This window comes from Tetranychus urticae, chromosome 3 (genome assembly GCF_039701765.1).
Source record: "Tetranychus urticae isolate SD_2017Ah chromosome 3, NJAU_TeUrti_SD_1.0, whole genome shotgun sequence".
NCBI lineage: Eukaryota > Metazoa > Arthropoda > Arachnida > Trombidiformes > Tetranychidae > Tetranychus > Tetranychus urticae.
Genome location: NC_142960.1, coordinates 17,762,174 through 17,780,837, shown reverse-complemented (window position 1 = coordinate 17,780,837; position 18,664 = coordinate 17,762,174). Strand labels below are relative to the sequence as shown.

Genomic DNA, 18,664 nt, shown 5'->3' with positions numbered 1-18,664 from the left:
CGAATCGGCTTTTTTCAATTTTCTCTTTCCATTGAATTTGTTTCAATTTATGTATTTTATCGTTGCTTTAAATGTAATTTGCCTCCATCAGTAGTTTTGTCTTGATTTTTCACCTTCGATTTCGTCGATAAAGATGAACTTTTGAGCAAATAAAGAGAAAAATTCAGTTTCTGAAAAGTTGAATCCATAAAATACTTTTTTCACGATTACTTCAAGATTTTAGCAGAAAAATTCGAGAATTTTGATTACCTAAAAGGTCATATTTTAATCGTAACTCTAAATTTGGAAACTCGAAACTCTTAAAAATCGAAATAATTGGTTACAAATGGAAATACAAATTTTTATTATCGTTTTCGTCCGTACATGGTTGAGATATGTGCTTATTTAAAAAAATGGAGAAAATTTCGTTTTTGGAAAAGCTCAATAGTTTTTCCATGATGTCTTCAGGATCTGAACAGAAATACTAGAATTTTTTGAGCATAAAAAACCAGCAAGTGACATAATTAATCGAAAATTGGAATTCACTAAAAGTCGAAACATGCTTCAATCGTCAGCTTAAAGTTGAAAATTGAAATTGTTCGATACGATTAGACAAATATTTTCACCCTCAACTTGATAATGAAAAGCTCAAAAAGATGATATTTAAACAAAACTCTGAATGCGAGAAATGAAAATTCTTCAAAAATCAAAACATAAAATGAAATAATGTCATTTTTTGTCCAAACAAAACAGCCTTTTCAAAAACAGAATGAAGTGAAAACTCAGAAAACTTCAATTTTCTCAATATTCTGAGTATCCAAACTTATAATTCAATATTTCAAATCTTTCAACATTTTATTTTAAAATTTTTCTTGAATATAAATTTGATTGAAATTTACTCGAGCCTTATTTCAGCCTTAATTTGTATTGACTTTGAAGGTATAAAATTTTGATCCTTTACTTGAATCAATTTGACTGATTTAATTGATTGTTTCAGATTGCCTTTTGCCTTAATTGTTCCATAATCTTACTTTTCACCAACAAAAAGATTTAAACTGTACCGTTGATAAAGGTTTAAACAACAGGGAGTCATTCCCAGTTTAATCTTAAATAATAATGGTTTCAATGGTTTTTTTATATCATTTAATTCAAGGCTTTCTCTTTATCACTGTTAACCATCACAAGCTTTATTGTTATTATCATTACTGTATTATAGCTGTTGTGTTTATCAAGTGTAAGATTGTTGCTTGATTGATGAGTAAATCAAAGTTGACATTAACATTAAAATATTCACGCTCAAAATGAAAGTGTAAACATGCAAATTTTAACCCTATTAAAGAGTCAACTCTTTTCAACACTGAAGCCTTAAGTGAACATAAATAGACATTAAAAATCTCAAGGTAAACCTGATGAAATGATGAAGATGTGAACCAATGAATCCTATAAGAAAGGTTGAATCTGGTTACAGAGTGGGTCAAATGTTTAACCGTAAGTCAAGTGTAATAACATTAAAAGTGAGGTTCGAAATTGAAATGGAAAGCCATTCATTTGAGTTTAACTTGGAGAAGAAAGGATTTAAGGAAAATAATGAAACACATGAACTGATCATGATTCCTATCATCATCATCATCACCTTTAAGCTTTATCAATGTGATAAACATGAATCAAGTTTTCATGAACGTCTTTACTCTTGCCTTTTACTGATGATTATGACCAAAGGATGATGTTCATCTGTGAAACTTAATCCAAAGTAAGTATACATTTATATCAACATAAGCTTCTCGGGTCAATATTGGAATGAAAAAGAGTGCCATTTGTTTGTTTCGCATTTTTCATCTTCTCTTTCTTCTCTCTTCTTCTTCTTCCCAGTCTTTTCATCTTCTCGGGAAGATTGATGCTAAAGAAGCGGACTTTTAATACCAAACCAACGGGAGATCTGAAAATGAATTTTAAGGCAACCATAAAAAGGTACAAGATGATCATCTTCATGGAGAGGATGAAAATGATAGTGATGATGAAGATGATGACTCCAACCGAGCTTAGTCCATTGGTTTCCATTTGTTGTCTTGCCATTGTAAACCTTCATTTGATTCAATGTAATCTTTTGTTTGCTTTTCAATCACTTGTTAACTCCAACGGTTTATTCAACATTTACTTCATTTTCAACATTAGCCTATTCCAGCTTCCTCACTCTTGTGTGTTTAATCATCCAAATGTAATTAAATTGATCTACATTTACATTTAATCGGTATTAATCAACAACATCAGCGTGTGATTTGAGATCTCTTGCTTTTATTATTATTTTCACTTCAACAATCAAATTACAATTTCATGTGTCTTTATGTTATTTGGTCATCTATTAACCTTTCTAATTGTGACAATTATTTCATTATTTTACACTTTGTGTTGATCTGGTTAATCGTCATTGTTTGCTTATTGATTCTTGATTTTGTTTTGATTGGATTCGGCAAATTGAATTGTTTTCATGAGAAATGAAAAGCTTTCAATTGTTGATAACAGTTATTAATAGACTGGATTAGGTTGATGTTGAAAAATTGGTAGATCAAGTGGAGTTTGATTAACATAAAAAATGGTTAAAGTGACAAACAAAATTGACACTTTACTTGACATTTCATGGTAAATTCAAGATCATTATTCAGTTTGGATGGATTGAAAATTTTTGAATATAAAAAAAGGTGAAACCTTTGGAAAGATTCAAATGGAATCTTTGGTCAGCTTATCTGAATAACAAATGAAACCGCAGTTGAATGTTACAAAGTGATGACATGATAAATGAGCTTAGGCGTAAATAAGTTTCATGTTAGATCCACAAATATTCAATAGTTTAAAGCTACTTTCAACATAAATCTCGACCAAAATAAATAAAACCTATCAACCTTTGAATAAAATTTTGTTCAACAAAACCTCAATTTATTCAGATTCAGATTCAGATATACAAAACACAACTTTCATCATTTCATCATAACATAATTAATCAATTATTTTTGGTAAAGGAGTGTATGCAAAAATCTGACTTTTGAGTTGGGACTTTGTGAATTCGTAGGGAATAAAAACTGAATCAAATAAGAGAAAATCGAGATCACCTTTTATTCAATTATGGAACAAGATTTTTTCATGAAACTCATTTTCCTGTTGTAACTTATGGCAGATCAGAAAATGCATTTTTTGGTGAACAGAAATTTGTTGTTTTTTACTGGAGTTCACTTCGATTTACGGATAAGTTATTCGCTTTTAGTAAGGTTAACTAGAGATAACGGTTAATAAAGGATGACCTGAGAACCACTTTTATCCGTAAAATTATTGGTTAACATGATAGATCCAACACTTTTTTCAATTCATCAACAGTTCTTTTGATTTTGGCCATTGCTCTAAAAACTTCAAGCCTCAAAATTTTAAGATTGGTGACAGCTACAACCAGCATTCTTTGACCAAACATTAGATTTTATTACGTTCTATAACAAATATCACCAAATATCGAAGAAAATTTGAGCTAATCTATTTAATAATGAATATTCTGATGATTCTTATTCTAACACAAGGTTTTTGTTTGAGTAACCATTTAGTTTTATAAATCAAGCATCAATCTAACATAAGACGGCGATACAACTCTTTTTGTAGGATCATGAATACTAATTTCAATATATTATGATAGTCCATAGTAAAATGTCTTAAGGCTTTGATTTTTGACTTTTTGAGTTTGATTTTTCCAATGGTTTGCTTTTTATTGAATTTGTTGAAATAAGTTTTTTTGAGAATCAAGACGACTAGAAGTACCATCTGGTAGTGTTAAAATTAAACAATTTGAGTTCGTTGTTTTTACTTTAATTGATGAGAAAAGGAGAAACATTTGAATTGATACAATCAAGGTTAAAAAAATTGTGTTGTGTTGTGTTTTTGTTTTAATATTTTGGGTTCCGTTTACAGTGATGATGGGGCTAATTTACAATATTTTTTTCTTCATTCGTTTCTTTCACTCTGTTATTGCTCTTCCATTCATCTTGTTATTTGTCTTTCACTCGATCCCACTCTCACAATTGTTTCTTGGTGAAGCTTTAAATAAAGGTAGGCTTAATACAATTAAGACAAAAAAAGGTTAAATCGATTGATTCTCCAATTAACATGATGGACACTTGGAACAGTAGTGGTCATGGTTAAGTTAACTTTTTGCTTGTGTGGACCGGCCAGCGACAGCTTTCAAGGTGCGTCTATCCCTTGCTACCTAGATGTTTAAGTTAACAGAATCGGAGATTTTTTTATAGTCTAACAATGAATAAAAGTATCAATAGAATTGAACTTATTTTGTTCAGTTTTCTAACGCATTGTTTTTTATCTCTACAAACTTAATATGCTCGAGATGGCGAAACCTAAAAATTAACTTGAGTCTGACCCTTTTTTTGTTAACTTAACCCTGACCATTACTGTAGTTGATTAAAGGTATCAATAATAATAATATTAATAATAATGAAAATTATGGAAGTGGATCAGCTGATACCAATGACTCCGATGTTTGTCTTGATTGTTGAAGAGGTTGAGACAGCGTTGATCCTGGTTGAGTCTGTTGAAGCTGAATAGAGAATCAGATAAACATAATTAGTATTGATTGAATGAAAATTAATGTAAAGAAATGATCAAGTCAAATGATGAAAGAAGATGGGCATTGATTTAATTGTCATTAACCAAGATAAAATTATTAGAGAGAAAAATTACAATCTTAATTAATCGATTATAAAATGTTTCAAGTGAGATTGATTTTACAGTAACAATCAGCTTTTTCATTATTGATTGATGATATTTTTGAAATAAACATTTTTTCAAATGATTTACAACCAAAACAAATCATTCTTTGCTAAATTGAGAGAATCAAATTGATAGTAAATAAGATTTAAGATTAAACAAAACAAGCATTGTTTTTCAAACAGTCATTAGGATCAAAGTCTAATCAGTCTTATGGTGTTAGCTTAGAGATGGGACAAGTTTGATATAAAATTGCAATTAAATTAAGATTTGATTAAACATGAGAATATGCATTTAAGGAAAACTTGGATCGATTCATGAAAAATTTAGGTAACATAATTTGATTCATAACTTTATTAGTTCAAGAGCAAGAATCGTAATTCCATAATTGACTTGAGTCAAAATAACTCATTTATTAATCAAATTCATTCTTATATTGATTCCATAAGTCAAGACTGATAGATATTTGATTAGAGACTATTTAAGATTTAATTTATTTCTCCTAATATATAAAATCTATTTTGGTTGATTTCCATCTAAGCAAGACAACTCTGTATTTTTGATTTTCTGCTCCATAACAATCATCACAATCATCATCATCATCATCATCTTCATTTAAGTATGTATATAAATCCATCAAAAGGGATTCAGTGATAGGATATCAGGTCAACATTGTTGTTCCCGTGTAATTTAAAAAAGACAACATGATTTGTTTTGTTTAGATTTTTGTTTTCATAAAAAAGTCTATCAACCATCAGCTGGAAAATGGGCAAGGATGAAGAAAGGGGAGGAGAAGCAACCAATATACAAATATCATGATTGGATGAGAACGAGACTGACAATTAAACAATATTTTAAACTAGTCAGTAAATTGTGCTGAGTTGAGAAATATCATGAAAGACAGAAAGAGAAAGGGCAGGAAGGAGAGAAAAGAAAGACTGTAACTTAAAGGAGATTTTGAAATCGATCTTTTTCTCATTTGGTTTGACTATTGATTGGCTAACGGATCAACATCACGCCAAGCATCTTCCAAATCTTTAATGGTTACAAGTGAATTACCGCTTACAGTGGCTGCAAATCGGGGTTGTCCAGTCTCTTGGAGGTGTCGTGCTCGAACATGAGCTTCTTTAACAGGGAAAAAATACGGATGATCCATGGCTTCTAATGCTGAAAGTCGCTCTTGATGATCATAACGAAGAAGTTTATCCAGGAAATCGAGGGCTTCCGCGCTAACCAAATGACTATTCTCTCCGTGAATAAATCTTTCCCACCTTTTTCTAAACATTTCAATAAAATAAAAGAAAAAATGAAGAAATTAGTAATTGTTTCAAGATTGGTACACAATTATCAATATACGTGTGCATGTACGTGTGAAGTGAGTAAAATAAAAAGTGACGATACCTTGAATGTCTTCCTAGGATATCATTGAAGCGAGGATCCAATTCAATTTGGTATTTTTCCAAATATTCATAGAGCTCTTCAGTACCCAGTACTTTGGCAATACGAACAAGTTGATCATAATTATCATGTCCATGGAAGAAAGGTTCTTTACGGAAAATCATTGAAGCTAACATACAACCAAGACTCCACATATCCAATGAATAATCATACATCTGATAATCAACAAGGAGTTCTGGGCCTTTAAAGTATCTTGAGGCTACCCTAACGTTGTACTCTTGTCCAGGGTGGTAAAATTCAGCCAAACCCCAATCAATCAAGCGTAATTTACGATTTTCATGATCAATCATTACATTGTGAGGTTTCACATCTCTATGCATAATTCCCATACTATGACTATAATCCAATGCTCTTAATAACTCGTAAAGATAGAATCTTATATCGAAGTCAGTTAATGTTTGGTAAAGTTGCTTGAAATCCGTATTGTTAACATATTCAAAAATCAATGCAGGTGTCCGAGACTGGAATTGAAGGAGAAAACAGATTAATATGAGTGACAAAAAAACTTTGATATTGTATGCAACAATGAGGAAGAAAAGTGATACGCATAAACAATATCAATGAATTTATTTTAAAATGAATAAGAGTTATATCATACCACTTGATCTTTAACTACAGCCTGAAGGGTGATTATATTTGGCCCACCTTTAAGATTTTCCAAAATTTTAATCTCTCGCTTTATCTTCTTCTTTTTGACAGGCTAAAAGAGACAGAATTTGAGAAATAGTTATCATTGAATTGTCTTATTAATTTAAAGGAAAGGCGTGCTCGCCAAAGATGGAGAAAATCAAAAGTAAGCTGACATGAATGAAGGATGAACAAGTGAAGGTGCACAAATAGTAGGATAGAGAAGTGAGAAATGGAAGAGGGATGAAGTAAAACGTTTGCATTTTATGGAAATAAAAGGCATTGAGTCTAAGGTTAAGTGTGTTTATATCAAATGTTAAATATCATTCAGAATAAGATTATTGATCAAGATAAAAGGTCTATGACAATTGCAGTCTACTAAATTCACAAGCAGAATGCTTTTATGCCGGTAACTCTATCTTTCCTACAACTAGTAAAAGATAAGCTAAAGAAAGGTGGCTTCGGACATAGTTACATGTGCTTGATTAAGCTTCGAAGGTCAATTAATGGAACAAATTTGACATAATTAACAAGCGTATTTACAAGTTGAATTCACCTTCTTCCTTAGTCTTTTCATACTGCTTTTCTTCAGGGTCTTTACTCTTTGTCAGGGGGGCGAAGAGTGAGTTCAATCAGACAATGTCGGTGAACTGAATAACACACTTAATGAAAAATCTTTTTTTTTCTTCTCCTAGAAACAGATTAGTGGATAACTCAACAGAAACAAGGGAACAAAGGTTGAGAAAAGGTAAGGGAATTGATCGAGAAAGAAAGAGAAGCAGAGGGGAGAAGAATACAATCAATTAGAGGGTTCAACGTGAATGCAAAAAAAAGGAGTAGGAACAATGGTAAAGAAAAAAAAAGATGCCCGAAAATGAAAGATAAAGAACCAAAAAAAAAGTGAAATATAATTACCTTCAATATTTTAATGACACATTTCTCGTTATTGGTGATATTTACTCCTTCAAATACTTCGGAATATTTACCTCTCCCTAATTTTCTAACTAATTGGTAATCATCTTGATTTTGCCATTCAATTACATGGCTTTCGTAGTCCCAATAATCCCTTGGCCGGTGAGTATTGACATCACAGTAAATCCTACTTTTGGAGGGCATAGGCATCTTCTTTTTTTTACTGCCTTTCTTTCTGGAATAGTTGCTGCTGCTGCTTGTTAACACGCTTCCACAATCACCACCACTGTTGCTGTTGTTTCTTTTAATACTCTCAACGATGATACTCTTGGTAAAATCAAATTTAAATAATGGTATAACCTCCTTTACCCGACAAAGAGGTATTCGGTACAAGTTGATTGAAAACAAAATGGTCACCAAAATTGAATTTTAACAAAATTAAGCAAATAAAATAAAAATGTATACAATGAACAAACCAAAGAAAATGCAGCTCCTTCAGCTCCACCTATTATAAAATTTAACAAATATCGTGTCAGATTGCAGAGTTTCCATCTAGTGGTCAGTAAAAAGCTAGGAATGATAAGCGGCCTGCTTGAAGTTTACCAACAGTCATCTTCCAAGATCAGTCCATAGTTTTATTGCAATTAAATAATTTTATCAACAATTATTCATTCAACTTTTTGCTTGATTCGTGACTAAATCAAAACTGAATGGTTTCAGCTTCAATTTGATGTGTTAAACTCAGGGGTAAGTTAACCAGTCAAAGTTAAAAGCATTTTTGAAATTTCAGATTCCATTTAGTTGTGTAATAGTTCAAATTTTAGTTTTAAAAGCCTTTATTTACGAATTTTTAATTCATTCAGAATAATCTTAAACTGTCTAGAATCTTATAAATCAATGAAAATCAAAAAGTCCAGTAAGTTTTAATATTTCTCATCAATGTGAAATTAGTAAACTACAAAATAAATCATCTTTGTTTAGATTATAAGTGAAGAAAAGGTTTAGATTCAATTGTTAATCTTTCGTAAAGCTTTAAATGGGCCTAATTTTGAACCATGAAACCGTTTTGAAAGTCCAACAAAAGCGTTTTTTGAATCAAAAGAGTCCAGGATTGAATATGACAAATATTCTGCTTTTGCTCTTCTGTTTGTTTACAGTTGCAGTCACATGTTTCTAACATGACTTGATATTCATAAGTTGTTATATGTTCATCTAATTCAATTTTTATCCTTCTGTTTCTTTCGATTCCGATTTAATAGCAGTCATGTGGAAACCATTTAAAACCCTTCGCGAGAATTGGAAGAAATCCATTTTTTTCTCATGTGTAGCTGCTTATGGAGTCCATCTAATAGACCAGAGAATAAAGTAAGATTGATATTCTGTAATAGTTCTCTAGCTATAGATCATAGCAATTTTTTAACAATAACAGCTCTTATATTTAAATTTATTACCTGGTTGAATTTTCTATTACAGAATAAATAAATTGATGAGAGTATATTGCGAAGAGGCTGCCTCGTTTGGAAATCAACCATGGAATCATCAGAGACAATTGAAACATCTTACTATCATTCTAAATCCTGTTGCCAATCAAAGGAAAGGAAAAAAGTTGTTTTTCAGTTATGCACAACCTATCTTGAATTGTGCTGGTATCAAATGTAGCTTGATCGAAACTGAACACGAAGGTATTTTCGTCCATTCCGTCCATTCCTTATTTTATCTAATGAAACTTCTGCTTTTTTATTAGGTCAAGCAAGAGATTATATGGAAGTGATGAGCAATACTGATGGAGTCATTATTGTTGGTGGTGATGGGACCATTCATGAGGCTATTACTGGTTATCTGAGGAGAGATGATTCTAACAAGAAGAAATCATTATCCCTTGGATTCATTCCTGTCGGTAAACGGAATTCAGGAATGTTTAAGCTGTTTGAAGTGGACCTTGATTCTAATGGCAGGATAAGAAACAAAGTTGATCATATTGATTTGATTGGACGTTTGTCAATGTCCATAGTTAAAGAAACAGCTAAACCTATCGATGTAATCAAAATTGAAGGTAAAGACCGTGGTAAACCTGTTTATGCTTTGAACTCTTTCGATTTCGGTAAATTAGCTGATTATCTAGAGCCAGCAGAGTCTTATTGGCTGTTTTCGACAAGAATAAAGCCATACTATCCATTATCTAAGAAAATATTATTCAAGGTAAATATATATTCTCATTAACTTGGTTCCATCATATTTCTTATACATAATATTTACCTTTGTTATTTTTTATTTAACCCATTTTCAGGGACTATCTTCTCAAAGTATTCCAGCTGTTACAGATATTCTTTATACAAAACCATGTTCTGGATGTGCCAAGTGTTATGAAAACTTCAAAGAGCCAGTTGAAGAGGAAGCACCAAAACGTTGGTGGCATTTATTAATTCCTCGCCCAACTCAGCTTAAACAAAAATTAAAGCCAGCCAATATATATGACAGTTACAAGGACTTAGTCAATGAGGAATGTGGTGTATGGCACAAAGTCGAATCCAACGATTTGATTAATCTTTCAATAAGGAATTCGTTCAACAAAAAAATATCTATGAATTTACATAAAGTTGAAGACTGTAGTAAACAATCCCTTATTCAAGATGGGTAAGTAAATCATCTTCAATCATAAGACATACTAAACGCTAATTTCTAATTCAACTTATCAATTTATCTTTCAGTGTAAATATTTTCCGAGAAAAAGATGACTTCAAGAGCAATGTCCAAAAAATTGAAGCACGAGATATATCAATTAATTTAACAACAGACCAACCAAATTCGGATGTTGTATCTCCAGATACCCAAGACTTGAAGTTCAATATTGACAGAGAAAACTACGAAGCGCAAAGTGTTCTGCTTTCTCTTCTTCCAAATCGTATTTCAGTTTATAGTTAAATTATAGTAATTATTATAACTATTTTATAATTTATAATTTAATTTCGAAGTTGGTGATCTCATTTCGAATAAAACTGAATCTTATAAATAGCGTTAACTCTGAAAAATTGTTATTCTGTTGTAACTTCTGTTACTATTTCTCTGCAAACCAAATATTTTTATTTAGTGAAGGCTTCAAATTGAAATGATTTGAATAGAATTGAAAAGATGACAGATAATTACAAGAACAATAATGATAATTAAAATCATTTGCTGTTGAAAGTAACTCAATACATCTGTACATCTTCTTTATTACATAATAGGATTCATCAGATTTGTGTTCTTTGTAATGGAATCATTGATCGGACTCAGAATGAGTGCTAAACAGAGCTTTGTATTTATTTATTTTATTACGTGTTCAATTGTAAAGAGGCGTGCATATCCTCATTTCTTAAAGTCATTGAAACACTCAATTCATTACCAATCTCGTGATCGTTGCATGAGGTAGACAGTTGATTTTACTTCATTATTCAAGTTTATAAACTCTGGAAGAAACCATTTCTCCATCATGATCATTCAATCAAACTAATTTCCCTCTTCTTACTCTTCAAATCACTCATTGAACGAGTGATGGTCAAATGGGACGCAGCGATTTGTCCGTGTAAACAAAAAAATTGGAAAACGATGAATGGAAATGCTTTCGTAAAATAATGACACCTTTGTCTACCACTGGCAATCAAAAAAATAGTCGCTCGATTTTCAAATGAAGTTCAATTTTGGTTGGAGAAAGCCGCTAGCAAATTGAGATAAATCCTACAGTTGATATGAAAAATTGCTTGAAGCTTATTCATTGGATGTTTTGGCATCCACAGCATTTGGCTTTATTAGATGAATTCAATATTGATGATGATGATGTAGCAAATGATGTTGCTACGATTTTTCTAGTTCCTTTGTACATCATACATCAAAAAAGTCCATTATCCTTCTATGATTTCCCTGTTTAATCAAACTGTTAAATCTCGATGTTTTCCAGTACGAGATTCTAGTCTGTTTGAAATCAATTGTTCAAAGATCTTTGACACACCAGGTTGCTGAAAACCCGAACCAATTCAAATGACAATCAGGGTGATTCAGTGAAAAAAAATTTTATCACATTACTTGAAGAGTCACACATAAATACAAGAAAAAGAATCCGACAGTTAAATAAGAGGTAATTCAATATTACTAGTGATTAAGAATATTAATATTTTACATTGTTCTGGTCATTCGGTTAATCCAAACTTTAAATTTCTTCAGTGTTGGCACCTTAGACTAGAATAATTTATTTGTCATGATTAACTTGTGAGGCTTGTAATGAGTGAAACGCAAGTTCCTTTAATGTAGTATTGTCAAAGATGAAAAATATTATGACTGGTGCTTAGAATAGAGATAATCACAGAGTTTCATCAATTTTGAGCTCTTAATTTATGGTTTTTGTCATTAAAGGGTTCTTATGAAAGTTGAAATTAGCGAACTCCTCAATGTGGTCAAAATATGGTGCGAATGAGAAGAGAAAATGCCAAATGACCAAAATGCTCGAAAAAAATAGTTTGAAGTAAAATGAGTTTCATTAAGTCAGGGTGATATAATTAAGCATAATCAGATTCTGATCAATCCTAATTAGTCATGTCTTCGGAATATTCATAACCTCTCTTTTGAGTAAAGCTTCTCATTTGGACATTCTGAGCACTTAAAATTGGTTCGTATTCCATTAACTGTCTTTGAAAGTTAGGATTAGGGTGAATACAATATCTTTTACTTTGTACCATTGTTAAAGCGGCCATAAATGGAGTTTTAGACACGTCCATGATGTAGGATATGACAAGAGAAGCTGATCGAGAGATTCCAGCATTACCATGAACTAGTACTTTACCACCATTAGAGAGGCAATTGTTAATAAAATCTCTAACTTTAGGAAAGAAAGGAATTAAATTTTGGCAGTTATTATCAGCTATGTTGAGAACCAGATAATCAATTTCACCAGGAAAATTGGGCTTTATAAATTTAGATTCAGATTCATCTCGGACACAAATAATGTGAGTAATACCATCTTTAAAAAGCTCTTCTCTTTTAGATTTTGTGGCTGCTGAATAGGGTCCAAGATAAATTCCCGGCAAAATTTCTTGTCTTTCACGTCTCATTGTATACTCCCATACATCTGGATCGTCCATATTCGCAATGTTGGCAAATTGACATGCATACAAACGACTTTGCATAGCGACGGCCAGATTCTCCTCTTCCATCGTAAATTTAACTTATGAGAAAACGATAATTATGTTGAAATTGAAACCAGCTCCAAATACAGATGAATTGTCAAAAAATATATAAACAGCTTATTGTTGAGATTTATGATCCGTTGTTCGGGTGAATGTAACTTCTGGAAGTTGAAAATATCAAGAGCATTTAATTAGTGAATGGTTGGTCCTCGTCTGATAACGTTAAAATCGTTAACATCCTATAATAAGAAGAAGAAAGCACTAGAAAGTAACCACCGTTAACTAAAAGGTGCACATTTTAAATATGAGACTAAAAATGATCAAACCAGAACAAAAAAATTAAATGTTGAAATATTTTTTAATTTTGCCCACAAAACAAAGAGTAAAGGATTAAAACCATTGCTCAAAGCATTGCAGCGAGAAAAGCCAGAGTATGGCTGATACTGCAACAGCTGATTTTTTATTGGGTTAAGTAAGAGTTTATATGGAAGTAATGAGCAATACTTATGTAGTCATTACTTTTGGTGGTGATGGGATCATGAGGATATTACTGGTTATCTAAGGAGAGATGGTTCATGCAAGAAAAGGTCGTTATCTCTTGGATTCATTCCTGTCGGTAAACGGAATTTAGGAATTTGTTTAAGCTGTGCAAAGTTGATTGATTCAAAGGTAGAATAAGAAACAAAGTTGAACACATTGATTTGATTGGACGTTTATCAATGTCCATAGTTAAAGAAACAGCCAAAGCCATTGATGTAATCAAAATTGAAGGTAAAGACTGCGTTAAATATGTTTGTGGTTCGGACGCTTTCGATTTCGGTAAATTGGCTATTTCCAAAAGAATAAATCTATTTTACCAATATTTTACTCTATCAATACTGATGGAGTCATTATTGTTGGCGATGATGGGATCATTCATGAGGCTATTACTGGTTATCTAAGAAGAGATGGTTCTTGCTAGAAAAGGTTATCTCTTGGATTCATTCTTGTCGATTTTTCCACCTTTTTGCACTGAAATATTAAACGGTAACATTAAATACAAGTAGAGTTAATTTAAGTATCGACTGTCCTCACTTATAACGTACGTCGATCAATCAGATCTGATACAATATTGTTTACGAAAAATTGGAAAAACGTCAATCAACGATGGAATGTAAACACCTTATGGGACAGATTTCATTCCCTTGATTTTCAATTGTTTTATGTTTCTGAACATTTCTTTAATAGTCAGTGTTGATTGAATAAATTTCAAAATCATAACAATTTTATAATATTTTTTGCTATTAACACAAGAGAATCGATTGTAATCGAAGCAAAATCGAAGTAGGAAAATATAAATTTTAAAGCATTCAAGCAACTTTTTTAGTTTCAGTCCAGGACTTTTCACACCGCTAAAGTATAAATTAGTCTTTTGCATTGCACTGAAATCAGAACAATCAGCACTGGTTGAGTACAGTATTTTAATTTTTCCGATTTCCCTGTCATTATCTACTGACATGAGATTTACCGTGTTAAACTATTTAGATTGAAATCAGATTGATTATCTATTCGATTCGTAGCACTGATTGTCTTAATAATAATTCATGCTAGCAAGTGTTAAGTATTGAATATAAAATATTAAATTAAATCTATGTAGGGTATGATCAAAATGATTTGCGTTGTTAATTGTTCGATATAAATTGATAGGTTATGCACTCTTCCAGATGTTACAAATTATCCTCACTATTTAATGACAATTCAGCCGAGTAAATTTTATTAATCATTCAACGCATCAATCAGCAACATGGTTCAATTGTGTGCTAAACATGTTATTTTATTGTGGTCCAGTTTGCTTTTCAACCAAATTTTAGCAGGTAAATATTTAGCTTTATGACTTTCTTTACTCTTTACTTTTTCGTCTCTTGTTAAATAATTGCTTTATCCATTGATTATTGATTGTTTCAGAGCATCTTCAATTGTCCGTGAAACCTCGAATCTACAAAGGTGAACCAATCGAGAAAAGTAAACTTCCTTGGATTGCTTATCTAAGGTAATTTAATAGTTGTGATGCTGACTTATTGAAATCTGAATGGTTAACCTTTGGGCATCTTTATTCCTTTAGACTTTTCGCTCCAGATGATGCTTTTTACAATGAATGTGGTGGAGTTTTAATCGATGATAGACACGTCCTGACAGCAGCTCATTGTCTTTACCTTGATAATGAAACCATGGTCCAAATGAAAGATCTTTACATTTCATTAAATGTAAAAGATAAGCCTTTACGCATGAAAAATGAAAATCCAAGTGAAACTTTTTTCATTCACCCGAAATTTGATTACTCTCATGATTGGATCATGGAAAACGATTTAGCCATCATCAAATTGAAATCTCCTGTTGGACCAGCAATTAAACCCATATGTATCAGTCGAACAGTCAATTTAGCATTTGGTGACAAACTGGAAATAGCCGGGTATGGATCAATTGACGATTCTGGTTCTGAAAGTGACAGTTTACTTTATACAAAGGTTGACCTTATTCCAAGTAAGCTGTCTTTTATACTTGTCTTTTGCTTGTTTACCAGCTGAAACAAAGACATTTGACGTCTAATTTAAATGCTTCATTAATTTTGGTTAATATACATAATATGTACCTTTTGTCATCATCTTGTAGGAGATGAATGCGACCAACAGAGAAAAATTTTCGTAGATAAACAAATAGCTTCAGGTAAAATGGATCCAAAAAAAGTTCCTGAGCTACTTGATACTCAAATATGTGCAATCAACCGTAAAACTCGAGGAGATTCGTGCCCCGGAGACTCAGGAGGACCATTGGTAGGTAAAATTAATTCAAGTCAATACAGTTTGATTGGAATTGTAACTGGTTCTTGGACAAACTGTGGATCTCCAGATGTTCCCGGTCTCTACACATGGGTTGCAAAATTCATGAGCTGGATTGAATCCGTAGGCGCCAAACCATGTATCGTTTAGGTTTCCACGACTCAGACCAGAATGTTGCTCCACTCTCCAATTCTTAATTTCAATTTTAAACAGAAATAAAGTTAACAGCAAATATTAATAAATAACAGAATAAAAGAAACATCATTTAAGCTTAATCAAAGGAAATCCATAATTACACCGTTTAACACTTTTCCAAGTTTATTGAAATAACTTATAGACTATGAAGAAAACTCGGAAAGGCAGGAATTAGCAGAAAATATTAGATAAATATCATTAAAAATAACATAAAGATTAGTATTTAAATTAGGTTCATCAAATTAAAAACAAGAAAATGCAAGTTTCAAAGACTACATTAAAACCACTGTAATACACTGTCTCATTGCTCAAAGCATTACAGCGAGTATGGCTGATATTTTCAGGGACTATCTTCTCAAAGTATTCCAGCTGTTACAGATATTCTTTATACAAAACCATGGCAAAAAGTCGAATCCAACGATTTGATCAATCTTTCAATAAGGAATTCATTCGACAAAAAATATCTATGAATTTACATTAAGTTGAGACTGATGATCTTATTTCTAAAAAACTTAATCTTACAAACAGCGTCAACTCAGAGACTGTTATTTTGGTAAAAACTCGACTGAATTCAATGGAATTATTGATCGGACTCAGAATGAGTGCGTAGCACTTTCAGACTATAGAGAGCTTTGTATTTATTTATTTTATTACGTGTTCAATTGTAAAGAGGCGTGCATATCCTCATTTCTTAAAGTCATTGAAACACTCATTCATTACCAATCTCGTGATCGTTGCATGAGGTAGACAGTTGATTTTACTTCATTATTCAAGTTTATAAACTCTGGAAGAAACCATTTCTCAATCATGATCATGTACTCGACATTAGCATTCAAATTGACCGAACTGGAGAAACCTTGAGATTTTTTGATAAATCTATTGAACTGTTGGCTTTACTGCTTTCAATAGAGGAATGAATTTTCCTAAAGAAAAGTCATGTGTATTCAAACTAATTTTCATGTTTCCCCTCTTTCTACTCTTCAGATCACTCACTGAACGAGTGATGGTCAAACGGGATTTAGCTGTCCGTGTAAACATTTTGCTCCTCATATTATACCTTTCTTTATTTTGTTTGCCTCATTCAAGAGGCTCCTATCTTCAAGTGAAGTCAACAGTAAACAAACATTCATTTATTTCAATTTTCTCTTGACCAGTTTATTAAAATTTAACCTCTAGAAGTCCATCTCAATAATTTACTAATTAACCCTCAACAGTAACCAACAATTTTCAATTAAAAGTCATCAATCAAAATTAACCAACCATGTTACCCTCTCGTTTGGTAAGTAATACGCTCAAACGATCGGTGAATCAGTTCACTGACGGAATGGCACCCGTTTCTACCAGTAAAGCAACTACTCGATTTTATGGGACTAATGTTGATAAAGACTGGGCCAATCAAACCGTAGACACCATTTTAAGTGAAGAGGTTTCTTTCTCGGAGACAAGAAAACACAAGATGGATGGTGACACATGTTGTCATCAAAACATGGATCTAGACAAGTACGACTCAATGACTGATAGGGACTCGGAAAACGTTGAACAAGACGGCAGATTACATGTTTATGATCCTAGTTCAATTGGACTCTCAGGTAAATACCAAAGTCAACACATTTTTAAGAAAATTCAATTACAATGTTATTGCTTTCGTTAACCAGGAGTCATGCAAACCAATGTTCCTGAACCATATGATGCTTCAAAGAGTGACAATGCAGATAATTTCATAACTGACCATGCTGTTTCCTTGAATATGCCCGGTGGAAATGCCAGTCAGAAGAAGAAATATTTGAGTGGCCAAAGAAATGTGTTGGACATCGAAAAGTCTTGTCATTAAAGGCCGCTAGAGTGACCCTGATTCCTATAGATATACAAACTTCCAGCAAAGGCAAACTCAACTATGGATGTTATTATTCCAATGGCATAATATAAATGATTACAATGTAAATGTGGATATTTAATTGGTTTAAATTGATTAGTTGTTTATTTTCGGAAAGCTGGACAAACAAGTTTTATATCCTATTTATCTTTGGTATCCAGAGGCTCATCAGGTGTTCTTCAAGAAGATGTTTTTATCATGGATCAGTTTCTCAGTGAATCAATCTTTAACCGAACCATCAATTTTTAAAGGTCAATTTGGAGATCAAATCTCACTGGTTTATAAGTTATTATCAACTGGCCAATCAATTGGTTCAGAAATCTCAAGACTAAATGTTTGTTACATTGTCGTATTGGAATCAAAGATTTTTGTAGATTCAAAGTCTTATCACCAATTTGTTTGCTGTAATTAACTAAATTATTTATAAGATTCAAGTCGCATTTTTATATTGTTTCAATAAATACATCTTAATGAAAATGGTAAAATTACATGTGAACCATCAGATATTGAATAACAACTTGTCATGATAAGTGTTACTGGAAATTTTTACTCAAGGTTTCATGATTAACTTGATTTTTTATCAACACGAGAAATATTTCTACTCTATAAATATGTTATTTGTCAGATTTGATTAAAAACTAATGAATAATTGAACCATTTGGCTTAATGAATTGAAATAATCAAGCCATATTTTTGTCTATTACATATCTAGAAATATTATTTAACAAGGGAAGATGAAAAAAGCACAAAACCATCAATATTAATAAACATGGCATTTAATACAACAACATGATAGTTTAGCAAATAAATAACGATAATACGAGCATTCAATGATTCTATCAACGAATTTAAAGTTAAAATTATTGTTTTAAGACCTGAAATCAATCAAATCG

General features: G+C 31.8%; 5 protein-coding genes across 7 annotated transcripts; 3 read left to right on the top strand and 2 right to left on the bottom strand.

Annotated features, from left to right (window-relative positions):
* Positions 1-3,806: 3,806 nt before the first annotated feature.
* Positions 3,807-8,209, bottom strand: CkIIalpha (casein kinase II subunit alpha). Its single transcript, XM_015930317.3, has 5 exons — positions 7,735-8,209; positions 6,791-6,892; positions 6,136-6,653; positions 5,801-6,011; positions 3,807-4,564 (listed from the first exon to the last, which is right to left on the bottom strand). Exons 1-5 carry the CDS (start codon positions 7,939-7,941, stop codon positions 4,469-4,471), a joined length of 1,134 nt encoding a protein of 377 aa, XP_015785803.1. The 5' UTR covers positions 7,942-8,209; the 3' UTR covers positions 3,807-4,468.
* An 83-nt stretch (positions 8,210-8,292) lies between these two features.
* Positions 8,293-10,750, top strand: Mulk (acylglycerol kinase-like protein Mulk). 3 transcript variants are annotated; one of them, XM_015930316.3, is made up of 6 exons: positions 8,293-8,478; positions 8,991-9,096; positions 9,205-9,413; positions 9,476-9,930; positions 10,019-10,365; positions 10,440-10,750. In XM_015930316.3, the coding sequence occupies exons 2-6, from the start codon at positions 8,996-8,998 to the stop codon at positions 10,651-10,653; spliced, it is 1,326 nt and encodes a 441-aa protein (XP_015785802.2). In that variant the 5' UTR covers positions 8,293-8,478; positions 8,991-8,995; the 3' UTR covers positions 10,654-10,750. The 3 variants fall into 3 exon arrangements, with proteins under 3 accessions (XP_015785802.2, XP_015785801.2, XP_089125654.1); XM_015930315.2 differs by lacking the exon at positions 8,293-8,478 and adding an exon at positions 8,531-8,647; XM_089269528.1 differs by lacking the exon at positions 8,293-8,478 and having other exon boundaries at positions 8,927-9,096.
* A 1,240-nt stretch (positions 10,751-11,990) lies between these two features.
* On the bottom strand, positions 11,991-13,092 carry LOC107363143 (serine/threonine/tyrosine-interacting protein). The gene has a single exon (XM_015930320.3). It carries the CDS (start codon positions 12,912-12,914, stop codon positions 12,288-12,290), a length of 627 nt encoding a protein of 208 aa, XP_015785806.1. The 5' UTR covers positions 12,915-13,092; the 3' UTR covers positions 11,991-12,287.
* A 682-nt stretch (positions 13,093-13,774) lies between these two features.
* On the top strand, positions 13,775-15,974 carry LOC107363142 (kallikrein 1-related peptidase b9-like). The gene is made up of 4 exons (XM_015930318.3): positions 13,775-14,740; positions 14,832-14,916; positions 14,989-15,407; positions 15,537-15,974. Exons 1-4 carry the CDS (start codon positions 14,671-14,673, stop codon positions 15,851-15,853), a joined length of 891 nt encoding a protein of 296 aa, XP_015785804.2. The 5' UTR covers positions 13,775-14,670; the 3' UTR covers positions 15,854-15,974.
* A 651-nt stretch (positions 15,975-16,625) lies between these two features.
* LOC107362870 (uncharacterized) lies at positions 16,626-18,421 on the top strand. Its single transcript, XM_015930008.3, has 2 exons — positions 16,626-17,487; positions 17,554-18,421. Exons 1-2 carry the CDS (start codon positions 17,160-17,162, stop codon positions 17,727-17,729), a joined length of 504 nt encoding a protein of 167 aa, XP_015785494.1. The 5' UTR covers positions 16,626-17,159; the 3' UTR covers positions 17,730-18,421.
* Positions 18,422-18,664: the final 243 nt, after the last annotated feature.